General features: G+C 35.9%; 1 protein-coding gene across 1 annotated transcript; it reads right to left on the bottom strand.

Moving 5' to 3' along the window:
* Positions 1-11,659: 11,659 nt before the first annotated feature.
* On the bottom strand, positions 11,660-23,333 carry LOC306860177 (collectrin-like; the record flags this gene model as incomplete). Its single annotated transcript, XM_079401741.1, has 6 exons — positions 11,660-11,801; positions 13,003-13,197; positions 14,649-14,765; positions 19,220-19,305; positions 19,418-19,476; positions 23,270-23,333. 6 exons carry the CDS (start codon positions 23,331-23,333, stop codon positions 11,660-11,662), a joined length of 663 nt encoding a protein of 220 aa, XP_079257867.1.
* Positions 23,334-23,706: the final 373 nt, after the last annotated feature.

The raw sequence follows: 23,706 nt of genomic DNA, 5'->3' as shown, positions 1-23,706 counted from the left end.
AATTAGGAAATTTATCCCAGTTCTTCTTTGAATATTTGAAGGGGTTAACAGAAACAGTCATTTAGAAATAAAATCAAGTAGGACAAAGTTGATACATCAAAGAAATATAATATACTGAAAACTCCACAAGCCCCCTGAGCTATGAATGAGCAACATCTGAGCAATAAAATCTTTATCATGGCCAAAAAAACATCTATCCAGCTTTCTCATTTTAAGTTTGGTTTATCCATGCACTGATGCACTCAGACAGCTCAGACTGCATCTGAAACTATTAAATATTCTCATTTTTTTAAATTCAGCGGTAACTTCGAAACTCATAGTATGTTTATATTAGCCTACATCAAGCTCTTTTGTCTCAAAAGTAAACTTTGATCCTCTATTTTTAGAGATTTAGTTTTCTTAAAGAGCATACACTGGAAAAACAGAATAGATCATTGGAGTAAGTAACAGATTTTATATTTTTGAGTGAACTTTTCCTATCTCAATTTAAACTAGTCATACTCTTAGATTTGTGTATCACTGGAGGGGAGATATAACGAGATAAGACGTCCTTCACACCATTTGCTTAGTTATTTCTAAAGGTGCCAAAACAACAGAGAGACTGTTAAATTGCCAATTATGCTACTTGCTTAATTTATTTATATAGTGTTTATCCATTTATTCTTTCAAAACAAGGATTCCTACATTTTCACAGTTGCTAAGCGAAAACCCAAACAAATAAGCATCTGGATAATTGCAATTGACCTCAAAAGTCGCTCATTACAGCTTTTCTCAAATAAAGTCTCCAAATAAAATTTAGTCTTCTCCAGCTCAAGGATGTGTTTCAGCAACTAAACGTTAAGATTATAACAAAAAGTTAAAGATAGGAGCTATGATTCAATATGACTTGAAGTTTTAACAAGATAAATGATCATCTGTTAATGATTTAAATAGTTATCTTGTGTCAGCTGGCAGCAAGGGGTCGGCAAGTCTGCAACTAATTTTCATGATGGATGGTGGATTTCAATTACCCTTAATCTGTAATTAAAGTGAGAAGAGGCAGCCGATGGCTGTGATTTATTACATCAGAAATGTCCGAGACACAATCAGGATAGCAATCTATAATAGTATAATTGAGAAGAGTTGTTTGCCTTATCCACCCCCAAACCTAGAAACATGGAAGAGCGAACTGAAACAAATTTAAAGTCTGAGTTCCACAAATAACTTTTTATGCACTAGTTTTCGAGAAAACATCATCAACCGGTTTTACCTTGAAATATCAGTTTCATTCTGATTGTACACAGATTTCTAAAAACACGAATGGCTTCGGTTTCTTTCCCATGCTGACGAAAATACATCAGAAATCACACACTCTCTGAGTAGGTTAAACGACTGTTAAAAAGTAGTGATAGGCACTTTTTAAACATTGCTTCATGAAACTTTTGCGAATCATTTGTTTCGAACTAGAGATTTAGAGTGTGTATCAAACTGGCATAGTCACATAATTTCAGAAAAAAAACAAAGCTTTATGTCAAAACTGTTTCAAAACATGTCAAAATTACAGTGGTTCGCCGCTAGGGGGCGATCTATGTTAACCCATAAATGTTATAAATTTGTAGACATTTTAATGATACAAAAAGGAAGAGTTGTAGAAAATAGTCTTAATTTGCCTTAGTGCTCTGCATAAAACTAGCAAAACAATATTCAGGGAGTTTTTACACGATACCTAAAAATGGAAAAAAAATTTGTTTTCGCCATTCATTCACACAACAATGGTGTTTTGGGGCTCTATACTAAAACGTGAATTTGTGAAAAGGGTGACTGAACTGAACGGTGTTCAGTCAATAGGTATGTGCGCAAACACCTAGTGTTTCTTTACAAAGTGCCACCTACTGGTCTGGCATGCATAATACAGCATTTTTAGACATTTTCATGGATCTGTGTGAACAGGGATTGTTTTAACAATGTTGTCTTTATGCAAAGTTTTTAAAAAATGCAAAGGAAAAACTTTTCCGTTTTTAGTACATCACTGGGACTGTTTAAAGAATAGGCCTATTGTGAATTTGGACATACTATACTCTGTTCATATTCTATATGGTATGTTTGCGATTTTAAATGCAGCTCATGTCTACAGCTATAATATATATTATAATACTTAACTGTAGGGCGCTCAAAAGGCGCAAAAATACACCTATAAAGAACACATAAACCGACAATATAATGTTGCATCATAAACGTTTTTGCTCTGCAGAACCTCATGAACTCTAGTGAAAAATGAGGTTGCAATGAGTCATTATATAAGAGTGTGAAGCACATTTCATGAAGCTTTATCCCTTTGCAATTCTTTATTCAAATGTTCACACCGTACCAAACGACACGGAAGTTGAAGAATGAAGAATGTGGAGGTTTTTCAATAACGCAGCCAAATTTGGAACATTTCTAAGTGCATTAATACAATGTTTTGCCAGGTTTGGGATATCTAGCTCCGAGCAGGCACTGAAGATTTGCAGTGATGTCAAATGATGTCAAGCCACTGACTTATTTCACCAAGGTGTTCTACCAAGTGCTGCTGGGAATCTTTTCTGCCTGCTGTCATCAGACTGTACAACGCCTCCTCATCTTCCTCCTGCGCTGACTGTCCTCACAGCAGTCTGGGCTGCTTCCCCAGTCACGATTAATGACACTGTCTCTGTGCCGAGTGTTTGTGCAGTTGAGGACTGAGCGCTTCAAAATCATGCTGCTGTTTATGCATGAAATTTCCCCTTGGGGTTGAGTGAAGTCCAATTGAGTCTAGTGAATCACTTTGTTTGGGCATGAATTGATTCACTTAATTTTTTTGCCTTCTTTTTTTTATACTGAATTTCTGTTTTACAGTTTTGACTGGATGGACTGAAGTATGAAATATGAACGAATGGACATGAATGAACAATCTCAACTAAACTTAGCATAGACTTGAACATATTTACTACTGCACTATTGAACATATTCAGTATTCAGCAAGGATGCATTAAATTGATCAAAACATAGAAGACATTTATAATGTTCAAAAATATCCTATTTTAAATAAATGCTGTTCTTTTGAACTTTCTATTCCTTAAAGAATCCTGGAAATAAAGTACCACGGGTTCCACAAAAATATTAAATATTATTAAGTTACATCAGTAGCAAATCAGTATATTAGAATGATTTCTGAAGGATCGTGTGACACTGATGACCGTTTAATTATGCTGAAAATTCAGCTTCGCATCACAGATATTTTAAAATATCATTTTATTTAATTTTAAAATATAATCATATAAAAATAGAGCTATTTTAAAATCTAATAATATTTCTCAATATTACTCTTTTTAGTGTATTTTTGATCAAATAAATGCAGCCCTGGTGAGCAGAAGAGACTTATGCTTAACAACCCCAAACTTTTTAACCTTTAGTGTATGTTTACACCAATTGCCTTCAACTAGAAAAACTACACATTTAGAAATCATGTAAATGCATAACAATATTTCATAATTAAAAAGCCTAAAATGCCACTTGAATCAGTGAATCAGTTCGTGTGCGAACATATTGATTCAGTAGATTGATTCAGACTTTCCACTGCAGCTTATGACAATGATAAGTTATTTGACTTTAATGCAATAAAATGTGATAGCAAAATCAGTGATGTAATGTTACACTATTGTTTGTTGGAAAACAAATACCTTGTTAATGCAATTGCAATGTAAACCGACAGCTAGAAACACAGTAACACCAGGCATCTAGAGATGAATAAAATAAAGACAAAAACTATCTACACCACTCGAAATTTAAAATCATTACAATACAGCTCCCATTAAACTTCATTAGCTTCTTGGGGAAATTAAAAAATCATGAAAGTATAAAATAACTGGCAGTATCTTGCAGCTAGAAATCTAGTTTATGAGAAAACAAAAGAGCGCTAGTGAATATAATGACTCTATAATGGCACTTTAATGACAATCAATACCATTGCCCAACATGACCCATTCATCTCAGAGGAGCGAGATGAGTCTGAGGAGACTCTTTCATTAGTTACACACAGCTAAAATACATTACAACATTTACCTGTTCTTAATTAAAAATGTTCAAGTATTGTGTCATAATGCATCATATAGGTTAATAATAAAAGATATCACAATGTGATAATACATTGTCGTAAGAAATTTTTAAAACCTCACATTACCAGTCAAATATTTGAATAATTAAGTTTTTTTGTGTGTGTGTGTGTGTGTGTGTGTGTTTTGTTATTTTTAATAAAGTCTCCTATTCTCATCAAGGCTGCTTCTATGTAACCAAAAATACAGTAATGCTGTGAAATATTATTACAATTTAAAATAACTGCTTTCTATTTTAACATATTTTAAAATGTAATTTATTCCTGTGATCCAAAGCTGAATTTTCAGCATCAATACTCCAGTCTTTAGTGTCACAAAAATAGTGATCAGCACAACTGTTTTAAACATTTATAATAATAATTAATGCAAGCAAAATCAGCATATTAGAATGATTTCTGAAAGACTGGAGTAATGGTGCTGAAAATTCAGCTTAGCATCACAGATTTTTTAGCAACATATATTCAAATAGAAACAGTTGTTTTAAATTGTAATAATAATTGACAATATTGCAATATATTTTGGTGAGAAAAAAATACTTTTTAAAAACTTTGACTGGTAGTGTCTATAGCAAATGGAAATAATAAAAAAAAAAAGAAAAAAAAAAAAGAAAGAAAGATGCATCCTACCCTGTGAGACAGGTGTGTAATCACATACAGCTGACTAAACTATTTTAGAGATTTATAGCCATTTAAAGTCATATTTGGTTCTCTGAGCTCAAAGGCCAGATATAATACCAGGTAAACCCTTTTGATGGTCACATAATGCCGGATGTGTGTCATTACATGCATTTCAGCTCAATCCATTTAACCGGGCAGTGTTAAATGTCATGGTTTATGAACATCTGCTCATTTTATGTTTATGTGATGGCTCATGATAGTAAAAGATCTTCCCAAACTCATTTGCATTATAATGACTGCAGAACTTTGTCCCCTGCTGTTCTCGTGGTAAAACAATTGTGTACATGTGCTGTGACTGGCGTACACTGATTATAGCCATATTTTCAAATATCATATTTTTCACTATGATTAATTCTAGAGCTGACTGTTTCCATGGAGATATTCAAATGACTTGACATCAATTTTCCTAACTTTTCTTTGATGCTGCATCATTAAAATCTCATGGTAACCTCTGTTACCTTTGAGATCTTACTGTGTGGCAGTTGTTGTTTCATGGCAAAGCGATTTAACAGCAGGTTAATGCTTAACCAAGTTTAGTTCTCATCCCTGTGGAAATAACGTGTGTGTGCCGTAATTTCTCAACTCGATCAAAACTTTAAAAAAAAGGTTGTGACATTTTTTAAGTAGATTGGAAAACTCGCTTTAATATAAGCACAGTCATCATGTAAATGTGTGTTTTGATTCGTTTTCTTTGATTTAATATGCTATTTAATGCTGTAAATCACTAAGTGAGTTGAGGCAAAATGATATGCTTGTTAAAACAAAGGTAAATGGCAATTTTACAGGTTATTGTTCTTATACAGGTGCATCTCAGAAAATTACAGTAGAATATGGTGAAAAAGTTAATTTTTTTCTTGTAACATTTCAAAAAGTTGAACTTTCATATATTTTAGATTCGTTACATTTAAAGTAAAACACTTCAAAAGCTTTTCTTTGTTTTAATTTTGATAATTAGAGCTTACAGCTAATGAAAGTCAAAAATCAGTAACTCATTTGAGTTTCAATAAATGATCATCCATACAGTATAAATTCAGAGTATCTCTTGTTCTTTGAAACGACAATAATGGGGAAGACTGCTGACTTGGCAATGATCCAGAAGACGAACATTGACGCCCTCCACAAAGAGGATAAGTCACAGAGGGTCATTACTGAAAGGTGTGGCTGTTTACAGAGTGCTGTATCAAAGTAAATTAAATGCAAAGTTGACTGGAAGAAATTGGGTAGGAAAATGTGCATAAATAACAGGGATGACCGCAAGCTTGAGAATACTGTCAAGCAAAGCCAATTCAAACACTTGGGAGAGCTTCACAAGGAGTGGATTGAAGCTGGAGTCAGTGCATTAATGGTGCTTTTTCACTGCGTGGTACGACTCGGCTCGGCACGGTTCAGAACGGCACGGAACGGCTCAGTTCAGCTCGGTTTGTGTTTCCACTGCAGTTTAGTACCGTGGGCGGGATTAATCACATGTCGTTATAGTTGCGCCACCTCTACTGCCGTGACTCCAGAAAAACTTTTTAATTATGTGTCGCTCCATTAAGCTCACGCTGGATCCGCTCCTCGGCTATCATGAGAGGACAGTCTGTACTTCATCCACCGACAACGAAACAGTTGCATTCGATCCTTCGCTGGCTGTGCTGATTTAACTCTAGCGGGTCTGTTGTGTCTCGTGAAAAAAGTTCAAATGACGCAGGCAGTGACGATTTTCTCCGGCCAATCAGCAGGGTTTACACGTCACATTTTAGTAACGGTACGGCTCGCTTGGACTAAAAAATGTACCAGGTACCAGGTACTGTTCCAAGTGGAAAACCCCCCAAAAGTGAGCTGTACTGAACCATACCGTGCTGTACCATGCAGTGGAAAAGCACTATAAGAGTCACCACGCTCAGACATCTTCAGAAAAAGAGCTACCAAGCCACTTCTGAAACAGAAACAACGTCAGAAGCGTCTTACCTGGGCTAAAGATAAAAAGATCTGCTGTTGCTCAGTGGTCCAAAGTCCTCTTTTCAGATGAAAGTAAATTTTGCATTTAATTTGGAAATCAAGGTCTGGAGGAAGACTGGAGAGGCACAGAATTCAATCTGCTTGAAGTCTAGTGTGAAGCTTCCGAGGTCAGTGATGATTTGGGGTGCCATGATGTCTGCTGGTGTTGGTCCATTGTGTTTTATCAAATCCAGAGTCAATGCAGCCGTCTACCAGGAGATTTTGGGGCACTTTATGCTTCCATCTGCTGACAAGCTTTATGGAGATGCAGATTTCCTTTTCCAGCAGGACTTTAGCACCTGCCCACAGTGACAAAACCACTTCCAAGTGCTTTGCTGACCATGATATTACTGTGCTTGATTGGTCAGCCAACATGCCTGACCTGAACCCCATATTGAATCTATGGTATAATCATGTAATCTTTTTTTTTGATTGATCTTAGGAAATATTCTAATATTTTGAGGTACTGATTTTTGACTTTCATGAGCTGTAAGATCTAATCATCAAAATTAAAAGAAAAAACGAAGTGTTTTACTTTACATGTAATGGATCTAAAATATATGGAAGTTTCCCTTTTTGAAATAAGTTACAAGAAAAAAAATACTTTTTCACCATATTCTAATTTTCTGAGATGCACCAGGCAGAGATACGCTTCATAAAGAAGATTAGGCATCCAGATTAGACACAGTCAATTAAATGTACTTTAAATGCTATTATTAATGCAAATGCACAATCCTTCTGGCAGACGTACAATGTGAATAATACATTCTGTATGGTTGTAAAAGAAAAACAATGAAGATTAGGATGCCAGTAAATTCTGTTTGAATGATTTTCAGTGGGTACAGCTTTATCAAAGAGAGCAAAAACAGACATAAGCCTTTTCAGTCATTTCAGCTATGTATTGGAAAAAAACACATACAACAAGAAAGCATTGTGATGCAAATACAAGGAAGGTGAATCATGTAAAATAAAAGGAATAGTTCACCACAAAATGAAAATCTGTCATCGAGGATGTAGATGAGTTTGAGAAATTTAGCATTGGATCACTTGTTCAACAATGGATCCTCTGCAGTGAATGGGTGCCGTCAGAATGAGAGTGCAAACGGCTGATAAAAACATAATAATAATCCACAAGTAATAATCCAGTGAAAAAATCCATCCCCTGTTGTCCTCTCATATCAAAATCCATCCAAATATTTGTTTAAAATTTAGCTTGATCTGTGCATATTTTTCTCTTGATTCAGATTCAGACTTTTTCACTGGAGGAAACAATATTATGGATATAGGACTTCAGACAAGAATGTCTTAATGATGGCTTTGTTTCTTACTCTAACTATAGACTGGAGTGGTGTGGATTATTGTGATGTTTTTATCAGCTGTTTGGACTCTCATTCTGACGGCACCCATTCACTGCAGAGCATCCATTGGTGAGCAAATGATGTAATGCTACATGTCTCCAAATCTGTTCAGATGAACAAACAAATTCATCTACATTTTGGATGGTTTGAGGGTGAGTACATTTTCAACAAATCATTTTCTTTTTTTCTTTTTTTTTTGGTGAACTATTCCTTTAAGTTCCAGCAACGAATCATTAGAAACAACAGATGTTGTGTGTGCCAGTCATTTGCTCCGATGGGAGTTTAATATTTTGTCTGTGCAGTCTGTTTTATCTCCTTTGCATTTGCTAGATTTTGAATGAGCTTCACATTAAATGCATTTTTTCTAAACATCAAAGCACTGACGCATTCTAAAATGTAAATGTTTTGATATGAACAAAGTAGAGGGGTACAAATGTTTAACACTAAAACGAGGTACTAGCAACCCCAAGGCTCGATTTTCAGGGAATGCAAGAGCTGATAAAAATGTATACTTTGCATGCATTGTAAATAACTTTGGATGAAAGCATCTGGTAAATGCATCAAAACCAACAGACTGGTGGGGATTGCTGATAACTTCAACCTAAAAGAGCATCGCCGCAGGTGACCGAGTTCAATACGGAGACATAGTGAGATTCTCATTTATCCATACGTGATGGAGAGACGTAGTCAGAGAAAGATCTTTTTCATGGTAAATTAATCCGTAAATTTACTCCAGATGGGACATGTAATTAAATTAAAGTCATTTGCACTCTATGGTGGAAGTTAATCATCATAAATATAAGTATAACACCCTATTTTATGACAAAAGCAAACTATTGTGACGAGTATAACCTAATACGAAGGGAAAAACAAAAACAAACAAAAAAGATCTAAACAGTGTTAAAATTAATCTAATTAATTATATTTTTATTAGAATTTATTTGTATGATGGAAGTTAATCATCATCAGAACTGCACAAGTATAAAACAGAATAATAAAAAAGAGACATTAAATTTACTAGTGTCAAAATTAAATTAATTTGATATATTATACTGTAATTTATTTGTGTGGAAGTCATCATCAGAACTCCACAAGTATAAAACAGAATAAAAAACTGAGACATTAAATTTAGTGTTAAAATTAAATTAATTTAAATTAATTTTATTATAATTTATCTGTATGATGGAAGTCATCATCAGAGCTCCACAAGTATAAAATATAAGTGAAACACACTATTGTGACCAGTTTAACCTTAATAAAGAACATAAAAAATAGATATTCAGTTTAATAGCGTGACAATTAATATAATTTGTTATTTTTATTATAATTTATTTGTACGGTGGAATCTTTATAAAGCTCCACAATAATTAAATATAAGTGAAACACACTGATTTTATGACTAAAACAAACAATTGTGACCAGACTAACATTTAAAAAAGGAAGAAAAAATGAGAACAGAGAGCACTTTTAATACAAAGTGAGACATTCAATAAACTTACTATCATTAAAATGATCAAATTTGAACCTTGAACCTATAGCAGCAGAGATCATTAACTACCACCTGAAGAACTTATTAAACACAGCAACAGGTGTGGAGTGATGATCTATTGTATTGGTCTGTATTCCTACAGGGCATCAATACAATAATGAGCTTTCTTGTGATATCGGTCTGTTATTCCTCTGCGACCGTAGCCCTGTGTGCGGTTCCGAAGATGGAGGATCCAATTAGTGAAAGATTGTGCCGTAAATCTCATGAACGTTCTCAGAAGTTCAACATCTCATATTCTTCTGGGAGATCTTCTCTTAATATTCTTCAATCTTCTTTCCCACTCAGTGGAGGATCCAATCAATTAAAGCAGCTGAAGTGTGATGGATGCATAAACCCACATCTCGTAATGGGTAAAAAAACACACTAGAAAATTGCCTAATCTGTTACTGTGTAGAAGCGCCTCATCTTTTCATAAATTATTGATTCCCTCTAATAATTCATTGTGCATTGTTGCTGAATAAACAGGCACCTGAGAACATAATTCAGACGTCAGCATATGCTACAGATTACCCTGTAGCGTTGTCAGCTGAATTAAAAACCTCATGAAATGTTTGACAAGCACAGTTTTCTTTCCTGAGTGGACATATTTCCCTGTTTAAACAGGAAGTTGGGGGCGGGACATATTGAAGGGCTTTGTTATAAAGATAAAAATTAACTACAAAAGAACTGCTTTTAACTATTTTCGTTAGCTTTTAGGTGTACACTATTGATGATACACTGTGTCCTAACCAGATGCAATGCGATGAGATTCCAACAATAAGAGCTTTTCAGTCCACAGACACACCACGGCTATGAAATGCGTCAAAAATCTCCAGCCAATCAGAAGAGCGTGTGGGCGGGTCTCTCTCTGAGAACAAAATGGTATAATCAAATAGATAAGTTAAGTTCTTTCTGGCACAAAATATAAATATTAAAAAGATAATTGCAACTTATGTTAATAGTCTGACTTCTTTTTTTCCTCACAATTGCGCGTTTATATCTCACAATTCAGACTTTTTCCCACAACTGCAAGTTATAACTCGTAATTGTCTGAAGCTCTCAATTCTGATTTTATCTCTTGCAATTCTGAGTTTATATCTCATAATTCTACATTTATATCTTGACTTTTTGACAATTTTGACTTTTTTTCTCAGAATTCAGGGTTTATATCTTCGGATTCTGAGTTTATATCTCACAATTTTGACTTTTTCTCGCAATTCAGAATTGATATATTAGCCAAATTTATTTTTATAAAAAGGTAAAAAAAAAAATAAAAATAAAAAAAAAATTATAAAAAAAAGTCCTAACTGTGAGTCCTAAAAAGTCGCATTTATCTTTTTCATATTTTGTTCCATGGCAGAACTTAGTAAGTGCATAATTATTTAGTATTTGCATAATTATTATTAGTATTTGCATAATTATTATTAATTATGCAAATACATAAATATTAATCAATTTTAACATTATTTAAAAATACATACTGAGTGACTGAAACTATTGTTTATAACACAGTTATAACATTATTGTTTTCTTACATTTAATTTCAAGATCTGAGGTAAATTCTTCATTCTGGCTATATATTCCAAGTCATATTAGACACTTTTAACATTAATAATAATAATAATAATATTAAAGCACATAATCAGTACCTGAGATTATCATTGTCAGAGTTTGTATGTTGTTCCAGCTGCAGAAATAAACAGAATTTCTTAAACAATTTCCCAAAAAATCAGTTTTTCCATTTCTAAAAGCGAATACGTGTCGCGGCTGATTAAGGTAAAATCGTGTGTCACGGCATTGCATCACGTTTGATTAGAACATGGTGTCAGCTTTGAAACTAACAACTGCAAAACTCAACAAAGTAATATATAAATAGGCTACTCAATCTTATTTCTGTGCATTCCAGGACAGTCTAGGAGAGGCTATAAATTCTGTTATATGTGAAGCATTTTATATGTTAAGTGATACTGAATGGCTTTACTCTTTCTATCTGGCTGTCATCAGTGTCTACAGCTCGGTGAAGCGGTCGTCATTTGAGAACGCTTGATTATAGACGCCTTCTTTCCCGCCAAGACTCGAAAGTGCGGTTCCATTCTCTTTGATTATTCCTTCATCCACTTCTGAAAGACCAGCAGCTTTTTCTTTGGCTCTGTGGTGAAAAAAAAGCATCATAAACAGGTCAGGGAGGGATCTAACAGTAAGGTATGTCTGTGTCCAAGAAAACCACTGGGGTAGTTACTTGGAAGCTAGTTTTTGCAGCTACAAACTACTTAAAAAGTAGTTAAATAGGCCTGCAGCCAGGCTACAAGTTAACAATGCTAACTACATTCATTTTTAAGTCATCTTAATAAATAGCTAACAATCAAAGTATGTCTGAATTTATGTATTTCTTTCTGTGTTTAGTGTTTTTGAATGAATGAATAAATAAACAATTACAAAAACAACAATACGCCTATTCACCTGTCAATCAAACACTGCACTAAAACTAGCTCCATACATAAAGAAGAGTCTACGATACATAAGGAAAAGCTTGTACATATATAACATCAGAGATCAAATCTGAGTATATGTGGGCACAGGAGAAGTATTTGAGATATGCATGTTAAACAGTCAGTCTTGTGAGCAGGTCACCTTTAATCTTGTTTTCCGGTACAAATATCTATCATTCTTATAGATTAAGATATTTTTTCTTGTTTTAAGCATGAAGTCACTTAATTTTGATAGATTTACAGTAATATAAGTCATTTGTAAGTAACTTGAATCTTGATTTAAAAATGTTTTGATACTGGAAAACCAGACAAAAATACTGAGGAACAAAATTAACTTTTTCCAGTGATGTTAAAGGAACACTACACTTTAAAAAAAAAAATAGGCTCATTTTCCACGTCCCCAAGAGTTAAACAGTTCAGTTTTACCGTTTTTGGAATCCATTCAGCCGATCTCCGGGTCTGGCGGTAGCACTTTTAGCTTAGCTTAGCATAGATCATTGAATCTGATTAGACCATTAGCATCTCGCTCAAAAATGACCAAAGAGTTTTGATATTTGTCCTATTTAAAACTTGAGTCTTCTGTAGTTACATCATGTACTTAGACTGACGGAAAATGAAAAGGTGCTATTTTCTTGGCTAGGAACTATACTTTTATTCCGGCGTAATAATCAAGGAACTTTGCAGCCGTACCATGGGTGCAGCAGGCGCAGTGATATTACGCAGCACCTGAAAGTAGTCCCCAGCTAGGTAACTAGTTATGATATAATATCATATAGTATATATCATATGTCAATACTAGGTGCATCATTGAACACAATTAATACTATTTGAATGTTTTGTCTAAAGCGACGCTTTACTAACCTTCGTTTTTTGCTTACTGTGGACATCAGTAAAGCCACGATCCCCGCAGCCACAGCACCGATGACCACCCCGAACACGATGAGCCAGGGTTCAGTGTCGTATGTGATCGGGGCCGCAAGCGTCGGCGGGATTCCAACGAACTCCAGGGTCATGTCCGATAACAGGAAAGCATTGTTTATGCGATGCTTATTCTGCCTGGAATAATAAATAATGTGTTAGGGGTCTGGCATGCTAAAGGAGAAACGGTAGTATCACAGATCTAGATGCTCAGAATCTTTTCATGATAAAAAAATGTCTGGTTTTTATACTGAAAAAAAAAAAGTTTCAAAAAGATGTTTCAACTTACCCCGCTGACTTAAAAATTGTAGTTTTAGTAAACTTGAAATTTGAAGTTACTCAATGTTAATTTAAGGGACAACTGGAATATTTTAGTTTACTAAACTAAACATTTTAAATCAGCGGGGTAGCAAATTATTTTAAGTTGAAACCACTTTTCTTTTTTTTTCTTTTTTTTACAGTGAATACAGCAGTTAGCTACAGCCCCCAAATTTGGCATTCAAGGAGTGCAGATATTTGCCCCAAATACAATGAAATATTTTACTTTTGTTAAATGTAGCTTGTTTTACTCTGGTTGAGTCTGCATGCTGCTTGATGACATAATATTTCATAAATAGGCTTCTTCATTGTAAAAAGTGATAAGCTGACTTAACTTAAAAAAAAATTAAGGAACCCCGTTGCCTTAAGTGAATTGTCAAGTTCACTTAACTTTTAAAAAAATATATATTATTTACTTAAAAAATTGAGGAAACCCGTTGCCTTAAAATTATAAAGTTAAGTCAACATCACTTTTTACAGTGGGCTTAACCATCAAACCTCAAAGTTATGCTCCTTATACATAGGCTTTTCTAAATAGGTGGCAAAATTATGCTGTTTTATAAGATATCTCGTTTTGGTTCAAATCTATGATTATCGCGTCCATCCTAGATTTGTGTAAAAACACAAAGAAAATGTGGCAAACTGCCAAACAAAGAAATTGTTAATACATGTTATGTATTACTGAAAATTGTGATAACACTATTACTATGTTGTGCTTATTTAAATCTTGAATCATGGCATGTTAATATCACACTCTTGTGCAAACAATGCATCTCTTGTGCTTTAAGTACTATGAAATGCTTTATAGTTCATTTGACTTAATTTTGACTTAATTTTGATAATTTTAGTAAACAAAACGTAATACTTTACTTGTGCTTTAGTACTATGTTAATCAACACGTCAACGTGTATTTTAGCATAATGAATGTACTTTAAAGTACACAACATTTAATTTGACATTAGAAAATACTTGTGTGCTAAAAAAAAATTGTCATCAACTCTCTTTAAATATACATAAGTTTCCTTTTATTTTATTAAGATTTCATTATCTGCAAATTCATTTTTCTATTTTTTCTTATTATACTTTTAAAACTTTGCAGTAGCTTCATGTAGTTGGCATTAAAGCAAGCTAGCTCACTTGGAGGATTTGAGACAGAGCCATACGTTTTTGCAATACTGTCACGTTGTTGCCCGTGTGCTGTGTACCATCTAGTAAGCCATCAGCACATAAAGTCTAAACCTATAAACCTACAGCACAGAGCACTGACTCACCTCACTGCTTCTTCTACTTTTTCTTTGGGGATCAGTTGGTCTGGATCATCTGGTGATGTCACCACGAACACGAACGACACTCTTTGTGTATCATTGCACACCAGTATGTTTGTAATGCTGAAAAAGATCAATTAGAAAAATTAGATTTTTTTTTTTTTTTTTGGAGGCAGATGATGTGTGTGTGTTTTTTTTTTTCGAGGGCAACATAGAGAAAGCACTGAAACTAATAAAGCAGCCTCACACAAACACACATATACCTACACAGCATAAAAATCATTGTTTTAATCAATACTTTTGTCTTGTTTTCGAGTATGAGAAGCAAAATTGTGTGGGATATATATTCTTTTTTTTTTCCAGAGACCATATTTAGAATTTAAGTTGATCTTTTTTTTTTTTTACTCATTTGCAAATTACTTTTTCTCTTTTAAAACATATTTGTTTTATTTAAGTCATAGTGCACTCTTAAAAATTGACTAAATTAACTTAGTCATCACAAACCTTTAAAATGTACTAGAATGAGATTGTCCTTCCTACTAATATCACCAATGTGACTGTGATGCTAAATCCTATATCCTAATAAATAAACAAACAAACATACTCTATACTACCATTCAAACATTTGGGGTCAGAATTTTTTTTTTCTTTTTTAAAAAATGATTATATTAATACTTTTATTCAGCATTAAATTGATCAAGAGTGACAGTAAAGACACAAATGTGTGTGTGTTTTTTACTTTAATCAAAGATTCCTGAAAAAAAAGTCTCACTTTTAGAGAAAAATAGGAAGCAGCACTACTGTTTTCATCATTTATAATAATTAGAAATGTTTCTTGAGCTGCAAATCAGCATATTAGTATGACTTCTGAAAAATCCTGTGACACTGAAAACTGGAGTAGTGATGCTGAAAATTCAGTTTTGCATTACAGGAATAAATTATATTTTAAAATACATTGCAATATAAAACAGATATTTTAATATTCAATAATTGTTTCACAATATTGCTGTGTTTTTGATCACATAAATGAGGCCTTGGAGAGAAATATTAAAAAAATCTTACCAACCCCCAAATCTTCAACGGCAGTTTTTCTTCCCAAATGAATGTATCTTGTTTTAAAGATGCTTCAATATTAATAATATATATATATATATATATATATATATATATATAATTTTTTTTTTTTGCCATGCAAATTCATATAATGCCAGTAGACATGGTTTGTCATTATATACTGGAGGCAGCCAATAAGAATCAAACACAAACAGCATCTCATCAATGTAACATGATGCTGCAAAAGAAGCGCACACTCCCTATCCAGCACACCGGCATCAATCAATACTGCGGTTCTCTCACAAACAAGCCTGAAGAATCTCTGCAACACTTCAGCTGTGAGATTTCACAATCGTTAGGGGCCGATATCTGGCTGGGAAAGGTTAACCGCAATTGATTTCCGTTGACCCATTAGTGTCTATATCGGCCCGTAATTACACTGGTTAAATTAATCAGTCGCGCTTTCCCTACATCCGAGAGCGGCTCAATTGCACGAATATAATCGAGGGGAAAAACATTGATTAAAAAATACATATTTAAGCCACTAAAACAGGTCAGGCCTAAGATGACATCATGCATTTCTCTTTTCACCTGTAGATGATCACTGTTATTACTGAATGTGTAAAGTGACTGCAAGATCATAGGGCTTTGATAATAATCCGTCATTACACAAAATTATATCTATTCATTGCACATCATACCTCATTTGAAGAAGATACAGCGGTTACCTGATATGTGGTATTTTCTCTCTGCCAGGTTTCTTTTTAAACACAATTTATCTTATGGAAGTAGATTCTTAATGATTTTCATTTGAAAGTTTCTTTAAAATATCTGTCAAATGAATAATGTGATATAAATTGCTAGGTTAAATGTATCACGCTGTGAATGTGACGCTTCATTTCATTAAAGTCACTAAATGATAGCTTTGTGAAGCTTTATGAAAATACATTTTAAGAAAGTACTTGCCTGTACAAACGTGGTTGTTAGTTTGTTGCTATCGGATTTCCCCCACCCCACACACCTATTTTACATTTGTAAGGTGAAAATCATAAGTTTGATGACTTAGAAAAGTACTAGCACACCTCATTGAGGCATTATCTTTATGGCAAATGGAGTTGAATTGCTGAAAGTTTGCTACTTAGGATTATGAGTTTGTTCAAATTCCTAACTCTGAGTGAGAAAAAGAAAAGAAACAGAAAAAATACAACAAGAAGATAAGAAAGGCAGTGGAAACGCTGCTTTGGCCTGGGAGCTGATATAGATTTGCGTGTCAGCAGCGTAGCAATGGAATCTGAGACCGTGCCGTCAAATTATTTGCCGAAGGGGAGGCATATAAATTGGAAAGAGGAGAGGGCCATGATTGGAGCCTTGGGGGACACACCACGTTAGACTGGAACAGTACATGATCTATGTTCCTCAATAGATACAAATTACTGCCTTGCGCTAAGAAATGATGTTAGCCAGAGGAAAACTCTACCAGTGATGTCAAAGGCTGATAAGCGGTGAGTAGAACATTATGGCAGACGGTTCCAAAAACTGCTGGATATTAAGATTTAATATCCAATAAAATTGTAAACCCGTCTGTTATTTTTAAGGCAACGTAAAACAGGGTAATATAATGTAACTCAAACCATTGCAACACATGACAATGCAATGCAAGGCAGAGCAAAATAATGTAACAATCTCAGTTTATCTTAAATTGTTAGCCCGTCTGTCGTGTAATATAACATAATGCAAATATAGCACAAAGCAATGCTGCAACAACACAATATAGTGCAACACAAAGCAAAGTAATGGAACACAACAAACACAATACAACGCAATGCAACATAATATGATCTTAGTTTATCTGAAATTAATATCTCAAAGCAAAGCAATGCAACACGAAGCAAAACAATATAGCGTGATATAATCTTGGTTTCTTTGAAATTGTCAACCTCTGACTCTGATCTCTGTTATGTTTGCTTGTAAAGCACTTTGAAAAAGCAACTTTTAAAGGTGCTATATAAAATAAATGCATTATTATTATTATTATTATTATGTAACATAACAATGCAAAGCAGTGCTGCAACAAAACAATAAAAAGCAACACAACAAATGCAACGCAAAACAGTGCTATGCAGAGCAATATAATAAAATAATCTTGGTTCATCTGAAATTGTTAACATTTCTCTCATGTAATATAATGTACCAATGAAATATAACACAAATATAATGCAAAGCAATGCAACACAAAAGAATGCAACTCAAAGCAATGAAACAACAAATGCAAAGCATGCAGTGCCAACAATATGATTTAATATATTCTTGCTTTATCTGAAATTATAAGCCTAATGTCTCTGTCATAGAATGGAATGCAATATTATGTAATAATCTTGGTTTTAATTTTTCTTTTTCTTCTGAAATATTTTAGTTGAATGTTCATCTAATATTTTTTAATGTATCTACTTGTTTTAGAATGTTAAGAGAAAATTCTAATTATTAAGTGGAATGTTCCCTTGACGTTCAAATAACTATGAAAACGTTTTGAAAACTGTATGTCTTGAACGTTCAGAGAACATTCAGAAATAATGTTTGCATAACTTAATGTGAACTTTAGCTAAATGTTCTTAGTTGGGTAAATGAATGTAAGGCAAGATAATGTAACCCTAAGCAATGCTGCAACAAAGCAAGCAGAGCAATGCAAAGAACACAAAGCGGAGCAATGCTAAGCAATATAACATAATACAATCTTGGTTTATCTGAAATTGTTAACCTCTCTATCATGTGTTTTAACGGAATGCAGAATTATCTAACACAAAGCAATTCAATGCAAAGCAACGCTTTGAAGAAATACAAAGCAAAACAATGCAAAGTAATGCAATATTATGGAGCCTAATATAAACTTGGCTTCTCTGGTTTCATGTTTCACGTATTTTACCCTTAGTCGTGTTATAATATTTCACATGTTACAGTGGTAAACCTTGGGTAGGTTAGGTTAATGTTCTCAATTATATACAGATGCAACGAGCAGGCCAGTTTTAAGTAACTGCTTTTCCATCCAGAAATGTTGGCAGATAATTCACTTTACTTGTCTGAAGTTTTCTGAAATATACCACCTGTTTCCCTCAGGTACAAAAACTGAGAAACTAAACCCAGCACTTGAAAGTATCTACAGCTGTAGAAGCACGTTAATATTTAATGAAGCAAGCACTGAGGAAGCTTATGATTGGCTGTCTGTTGTTAAAAAAAAAAAACACGTTGCATTTCAGAACTCCAATGTTTCACACTGTTGCAACCACTGACAGGTTTACTAGCCTTGTCCTGGCAGTGATGACAAAACCTGACCCACGCATGAACAACAGACAGATTTGACTCTGAAAGCCCTCAGCTCTTACTCAACAGCTGTGGTCAAATCATTCTGCTCACGTTTTCAATCACAATCAAAGTGGTCATCACAAAAACAACCTTGGGCTGAGCAGATCTGCTGTTGATTATCTTTTGTAAAGTGTGTCACCTGCTCGTGGGTGGAAAGCGTTACTCACTTATAGGTGTCTTGATTAGTTTGTTTCCTCATCGCATACGCCAGGGTAGACCTGAAGAGAAACATCTCGCTCTCATTCCACTCATACTGAGACACACATAAAAATGTTTAATTATTTAACAAGTTGCACAATATGACTGAATAAAATTAAGAATATGGACATCAAACCAAAGGAAAAGAGAAGTAAACCAAAACCTACGGCATCATCTCCGAGGGCCGTTTTAATGCTGAGTCTGACTTTAAATCCATCTTGACTGTCTAGCGAGAGAAAGAGTTCATTTATTTACAGAAATCATTGCTTGCTGTTCTTGTGTAAATCTGTTACATCTTGTTCTTTTGGCCTGATAAGGCTTTTGCTGAGTTTGTCCTCATTTACCATCCTCGTAAAAGATTCTCATTAGAGAATTGATGCGTCACTTTATTTCTCAGTGATTTCTCAAGATACCGAACTGAATGAGATAAGATAAGATGCCAAATAAGAAAGTGAGTCAGTTTTTAATTTTTTGGTCAGACAGCAAAGTGGCAGAATCCAGTTTAGGATGTTTAGACGCTTCAGCAATGATTTTGTCCTTATTTAAACTCTCTTGAAGTTTCAGTTCACTGTAATTTCACACTCCCTCTGAAAATTTTCACATTCTCCTTTCCTTTAAATGTATCCTGCCTATCGAGAATTAAGTTCCCTTTTCCCTGGCAGGCGAATCTATCAAGAATATTATATTAAAATAAAAAAAATAAATAAAAAAAGACAATGAAGACAATGCAAGACAATGAAGCCTAAAACTATATAAAAAACTGGAAAAAAAATGTATTGCTTGAAAGAAAATAAAATACAAAACTTAAACTTACTAAAATAAGTACTAAACGTATTAAAATAACGTCTCGGTTACGTATGTAACCCTCGTTCCCTGAAGGAGACGTCACGTCGGGTTTGGATTGACGAATTGGGATCTCGCTCAGCGAGACCAATCCACTTTGTGTAACTAAATGAGCCAATGAGCTTCATTTTCACACAATTTGGTGACCGACAAATTGGGATCTGAACCAAAGGGCCACGGATACTGCCCCTTCCAGTGTCCTGTATAGTCTTCATTGAAATACACTTCAGTTTGATTGTCTGCAAAGGCTCAATGGGCCCTGAGATAGGTCCCAAGAGGGTATAGAGAGGGGCGGTGGAGGATTTAACCTTCTCGCCCCCCTAAGGAACCTGATGACCAAGTCATGCTTCCCCACCGACTTCCCTTCCACGGGGTCGTGGTTGGCAGCAATTGCAGCCACATAGACTTTAAGGGTGGAGGGAGACGATGAGAAGAACACCATTCGACAAACAGGTTCCACTTCAAGGCATAAGCATAAGCATAAGTCTTGTAGACGGCGCTCTCGCCGACGTGATGGTGTCAACTACCTCTTGGGGTAGGTCACCTAGAACCTCCGCGTCCCGTCCAGGGACCAGACATGAAGTTTCCAGAGGTCTGGATGCAGGTGCCATAAGGTGCCCCGTCTCTGAGTCAGTAGACCCTTCCTCAGAGGAATCTGCCAAGAAGGGGCTGTCACGAGGAGCATCAGTTCTGGGAACCAAGTCCGAGTGGGCCAGTATGGGCCAGCAACTCCGCAATTGATGTGCCAGTAGAGTTGGGGGCCCGTCCAAACCCCCGACACTGAAAGGCTGTCGAAGGTGGCCCCCCAGCCGGTGGTGGAGGCATCCATGTAAACTACAGCATGCCTGGAGACCTGTTCCAGGGGCACTCCTGCCCGGAGAAACGAGAGGTCTGACCATGGGGTGAAGGTTTGGCGGCAGGCCGGTGTGACTTGGACCCAGTGAGTACCACATTGCCATGCCCACCTCGGGACTCGGCCATGGAGCCAGTGTTGAAGCGGTTTCATATGAAGCAGCCCCAGTGGCGTGACTGCCGCCGCAGCTGCCATATGCCCCAGGAGCCTCTGAAATTGTGTCAGTAGGATCGCTGTCCTGCTCATGAACGTATTCAAGCAGTTCAACACCGACTGAGCACGTTCATGTGTAAGGAGTGCTGTCTGATCGAACGGATCCAACTCCATACTTAGAAAAGAGATCCTCTGCGTCGGGGAGAGTTTGCTCTCTTCCCAGTTGACCCGAAGGCCCAACTGGCTGAGGTGCGATAGCACCAATTCTCTGTGTTCGCACAACTAGTCCTGAGACTGAGCCAGTACGAGCCAGTCCGTCGACATAGTTGAGAATGCGAACGCCCTGTTCTCTCAGGGAAACAAGGGCTGCCTCCGCAACTTTCGTGAAGACACAGGGCGACAGGGACAGCCCGAAGGGCAGGACCTTGTACTGATATACCCGTCCTTGGATCGCAAACCGCAGGATTGGCCTGTGGCGCGGAAGGATCGCCACATGGAAGTACGCATCCTTAAGGTCGATCGCTGCAAACCAATCTCGGGGACGGATGCATCCAATCGCATAGCGGAGCCTGATGGTCTGGGAGGACGAGCCACCGGGACGGTTTCGAGGCAGTGAAAGGAGAGGGTCCTTCGGCAGCGAAGTGTCGATGGAAGGAGGAGCCCTCGGAGGTTGGTTCCTCAGAGGGGAATTCCTCACCGTCACCATAAGACCAGTCCGGCTACTGCCCTAGATCTAGGCAGAGGCACGGGCACCACACCCCTTTGCAGGAAACGGAGTCTGGTCCTCAACTCCACGACGGTCATTTTCCCGCAATGGGAGCATGACTCATCCACAAAAGCCACCTCAGCGTGCTTAACGCCCCTCACCATCACCCGGCGCCAGGTAACGACCGCATCCTGACACGCACGGGTGGAAAGGCATCTTTAAAAATGCTCTTTTAGAATTCGCTCTTTCAGAATTCGCTCTCTTAGTGTGCTGAAGCTCACAGGGGAGATGGCCGCCTGCAACACAAACAAGGGGTAGTGCAGCCTGATGTGTGCAATCCACTCGACAAGGAAGAACCATTGCCGCTGAAGCGCCGTACCACCAGCACGAGAGCTTCCTTGAGAGCGTTGACTCACAGGCACTCGTAGCAGAGGTCAGGAGCAGAACTATAAGACCGCACGGCTCCAAAGCGAAAAGCTGAATATGTGCTGCATCTGCTGCCTACTTATACTCACGCTGTGATCAGCGGCAGCTGGATGCAATAATCGCATGCCGTTTAGTTACACTCAAAGTGGATTGGTCTCTCTAAGCGAGATCCCAATTCGTCGGTCACCCGACATGACTCAGAGTGACTGAGTGAAAGGGAACTAAAACTACTTAAACCAATGAATAATAATAATAATAAAAATGTATAGTCATTTTAAAAAACTAAAAGATGACAAAACAAAAAAAATACTAAAACTAATTTTAGTAAACTTAACCCCTTAAATTAAGTGAAAACAGAAAACAAAACAAATTCAAAATATTTATATAAAAATTATAATAGTATTTTAGTAATACTGAACTATGATAAAAGACTTTCACATTTCTCACTTTCTCAATTTCTAATTCTCATTATAATGAATACAGATATTTTACTTGATTTTTATTTAAAATGTGTTTTTGGTATTTTTATTATATTAAATTCAAATTCATTATATATATATATATATATATATATAATTAAACAAAGATAAACAGATTTTTTAAATGAGAATTGGGGGATTTTTGCTCGTAATTCTGAAAATAATTTTCAATATTTTCTGTATTTGTCTTCTTTCTATCGCTTATGAGCTGAAATATGACTCAAAATCTGTCCTGAACATCTTTTTTTTTTTTTTAACCCATCCATTTTATTAATTGAATTAGAAAAAAATACAAACATAAATGCTCAGTTCTATCTGACTGAACACATTTTCTAGTACATTCATTCAACTTTAACACCATCATTTAGCCTCTCAGATGGCACAAAGGCCGCGTTTTCTTTCCTCCGTGAAAACCTGCTGTAAGATTAAAAATAACTACAGCTACTCTAAACTCAGAACAAATGACCAACCCTCAGCAGGTGCAAAGATCAGAGGAAAACTATTTCACTCAAACAGACACCAATTCGCACAAGATCCCAGGAAATCTGAGATGTTTTACCTTTACAAAGATCCTTTGCTACCAGGGGAGGCAGGAATATCAGAAGAAGAACTCCAGCTAGCATCTCTGTCTATCTGGATGAGCAACTTTATCTCATATGCTGCTGAATTCAGCGGTCAGAGATTATAAACCGGTCAGAGCGTAAGATACAAAGGGCTGGACGGAGCTGTTTAATGGTTAAGGAATGACTAGACCTGCCCCCAAAGCGAGAGAGAGAGAGAGAGAGTCAGAACAAACACCATATATTCAGATATAGTCGAGAAACACAGCGGAGAACATAAAAGTAAATTTAAAAGGAGAGCTGTGTGCCTGGCTGCCTATGATTGTTTCTGCCGTGAAATAATAAAGTGAAATAGTGTGGTAGTCTGTAAACAGCTCTCCAGCTTGCGCTCAGGTCTATGAATGTAAATGCGTATGATTTCTCTTCATCATAACAA

The sequence above is a fragment of the Barbus barbus genome, assembly GCF_936440315.1.
Source record: "Barbus barbus genome assembly, chromosome: 41".
Lineage (NCBI taxonomy): Eukaryota > Metazoa > Chordata > Actinopteri > Cypriniformes > Cyprinidae > Barbus > Barbus barbus.
This window is presented reverse-complemented; position numbering and strand designations above follow the sequence as displayed.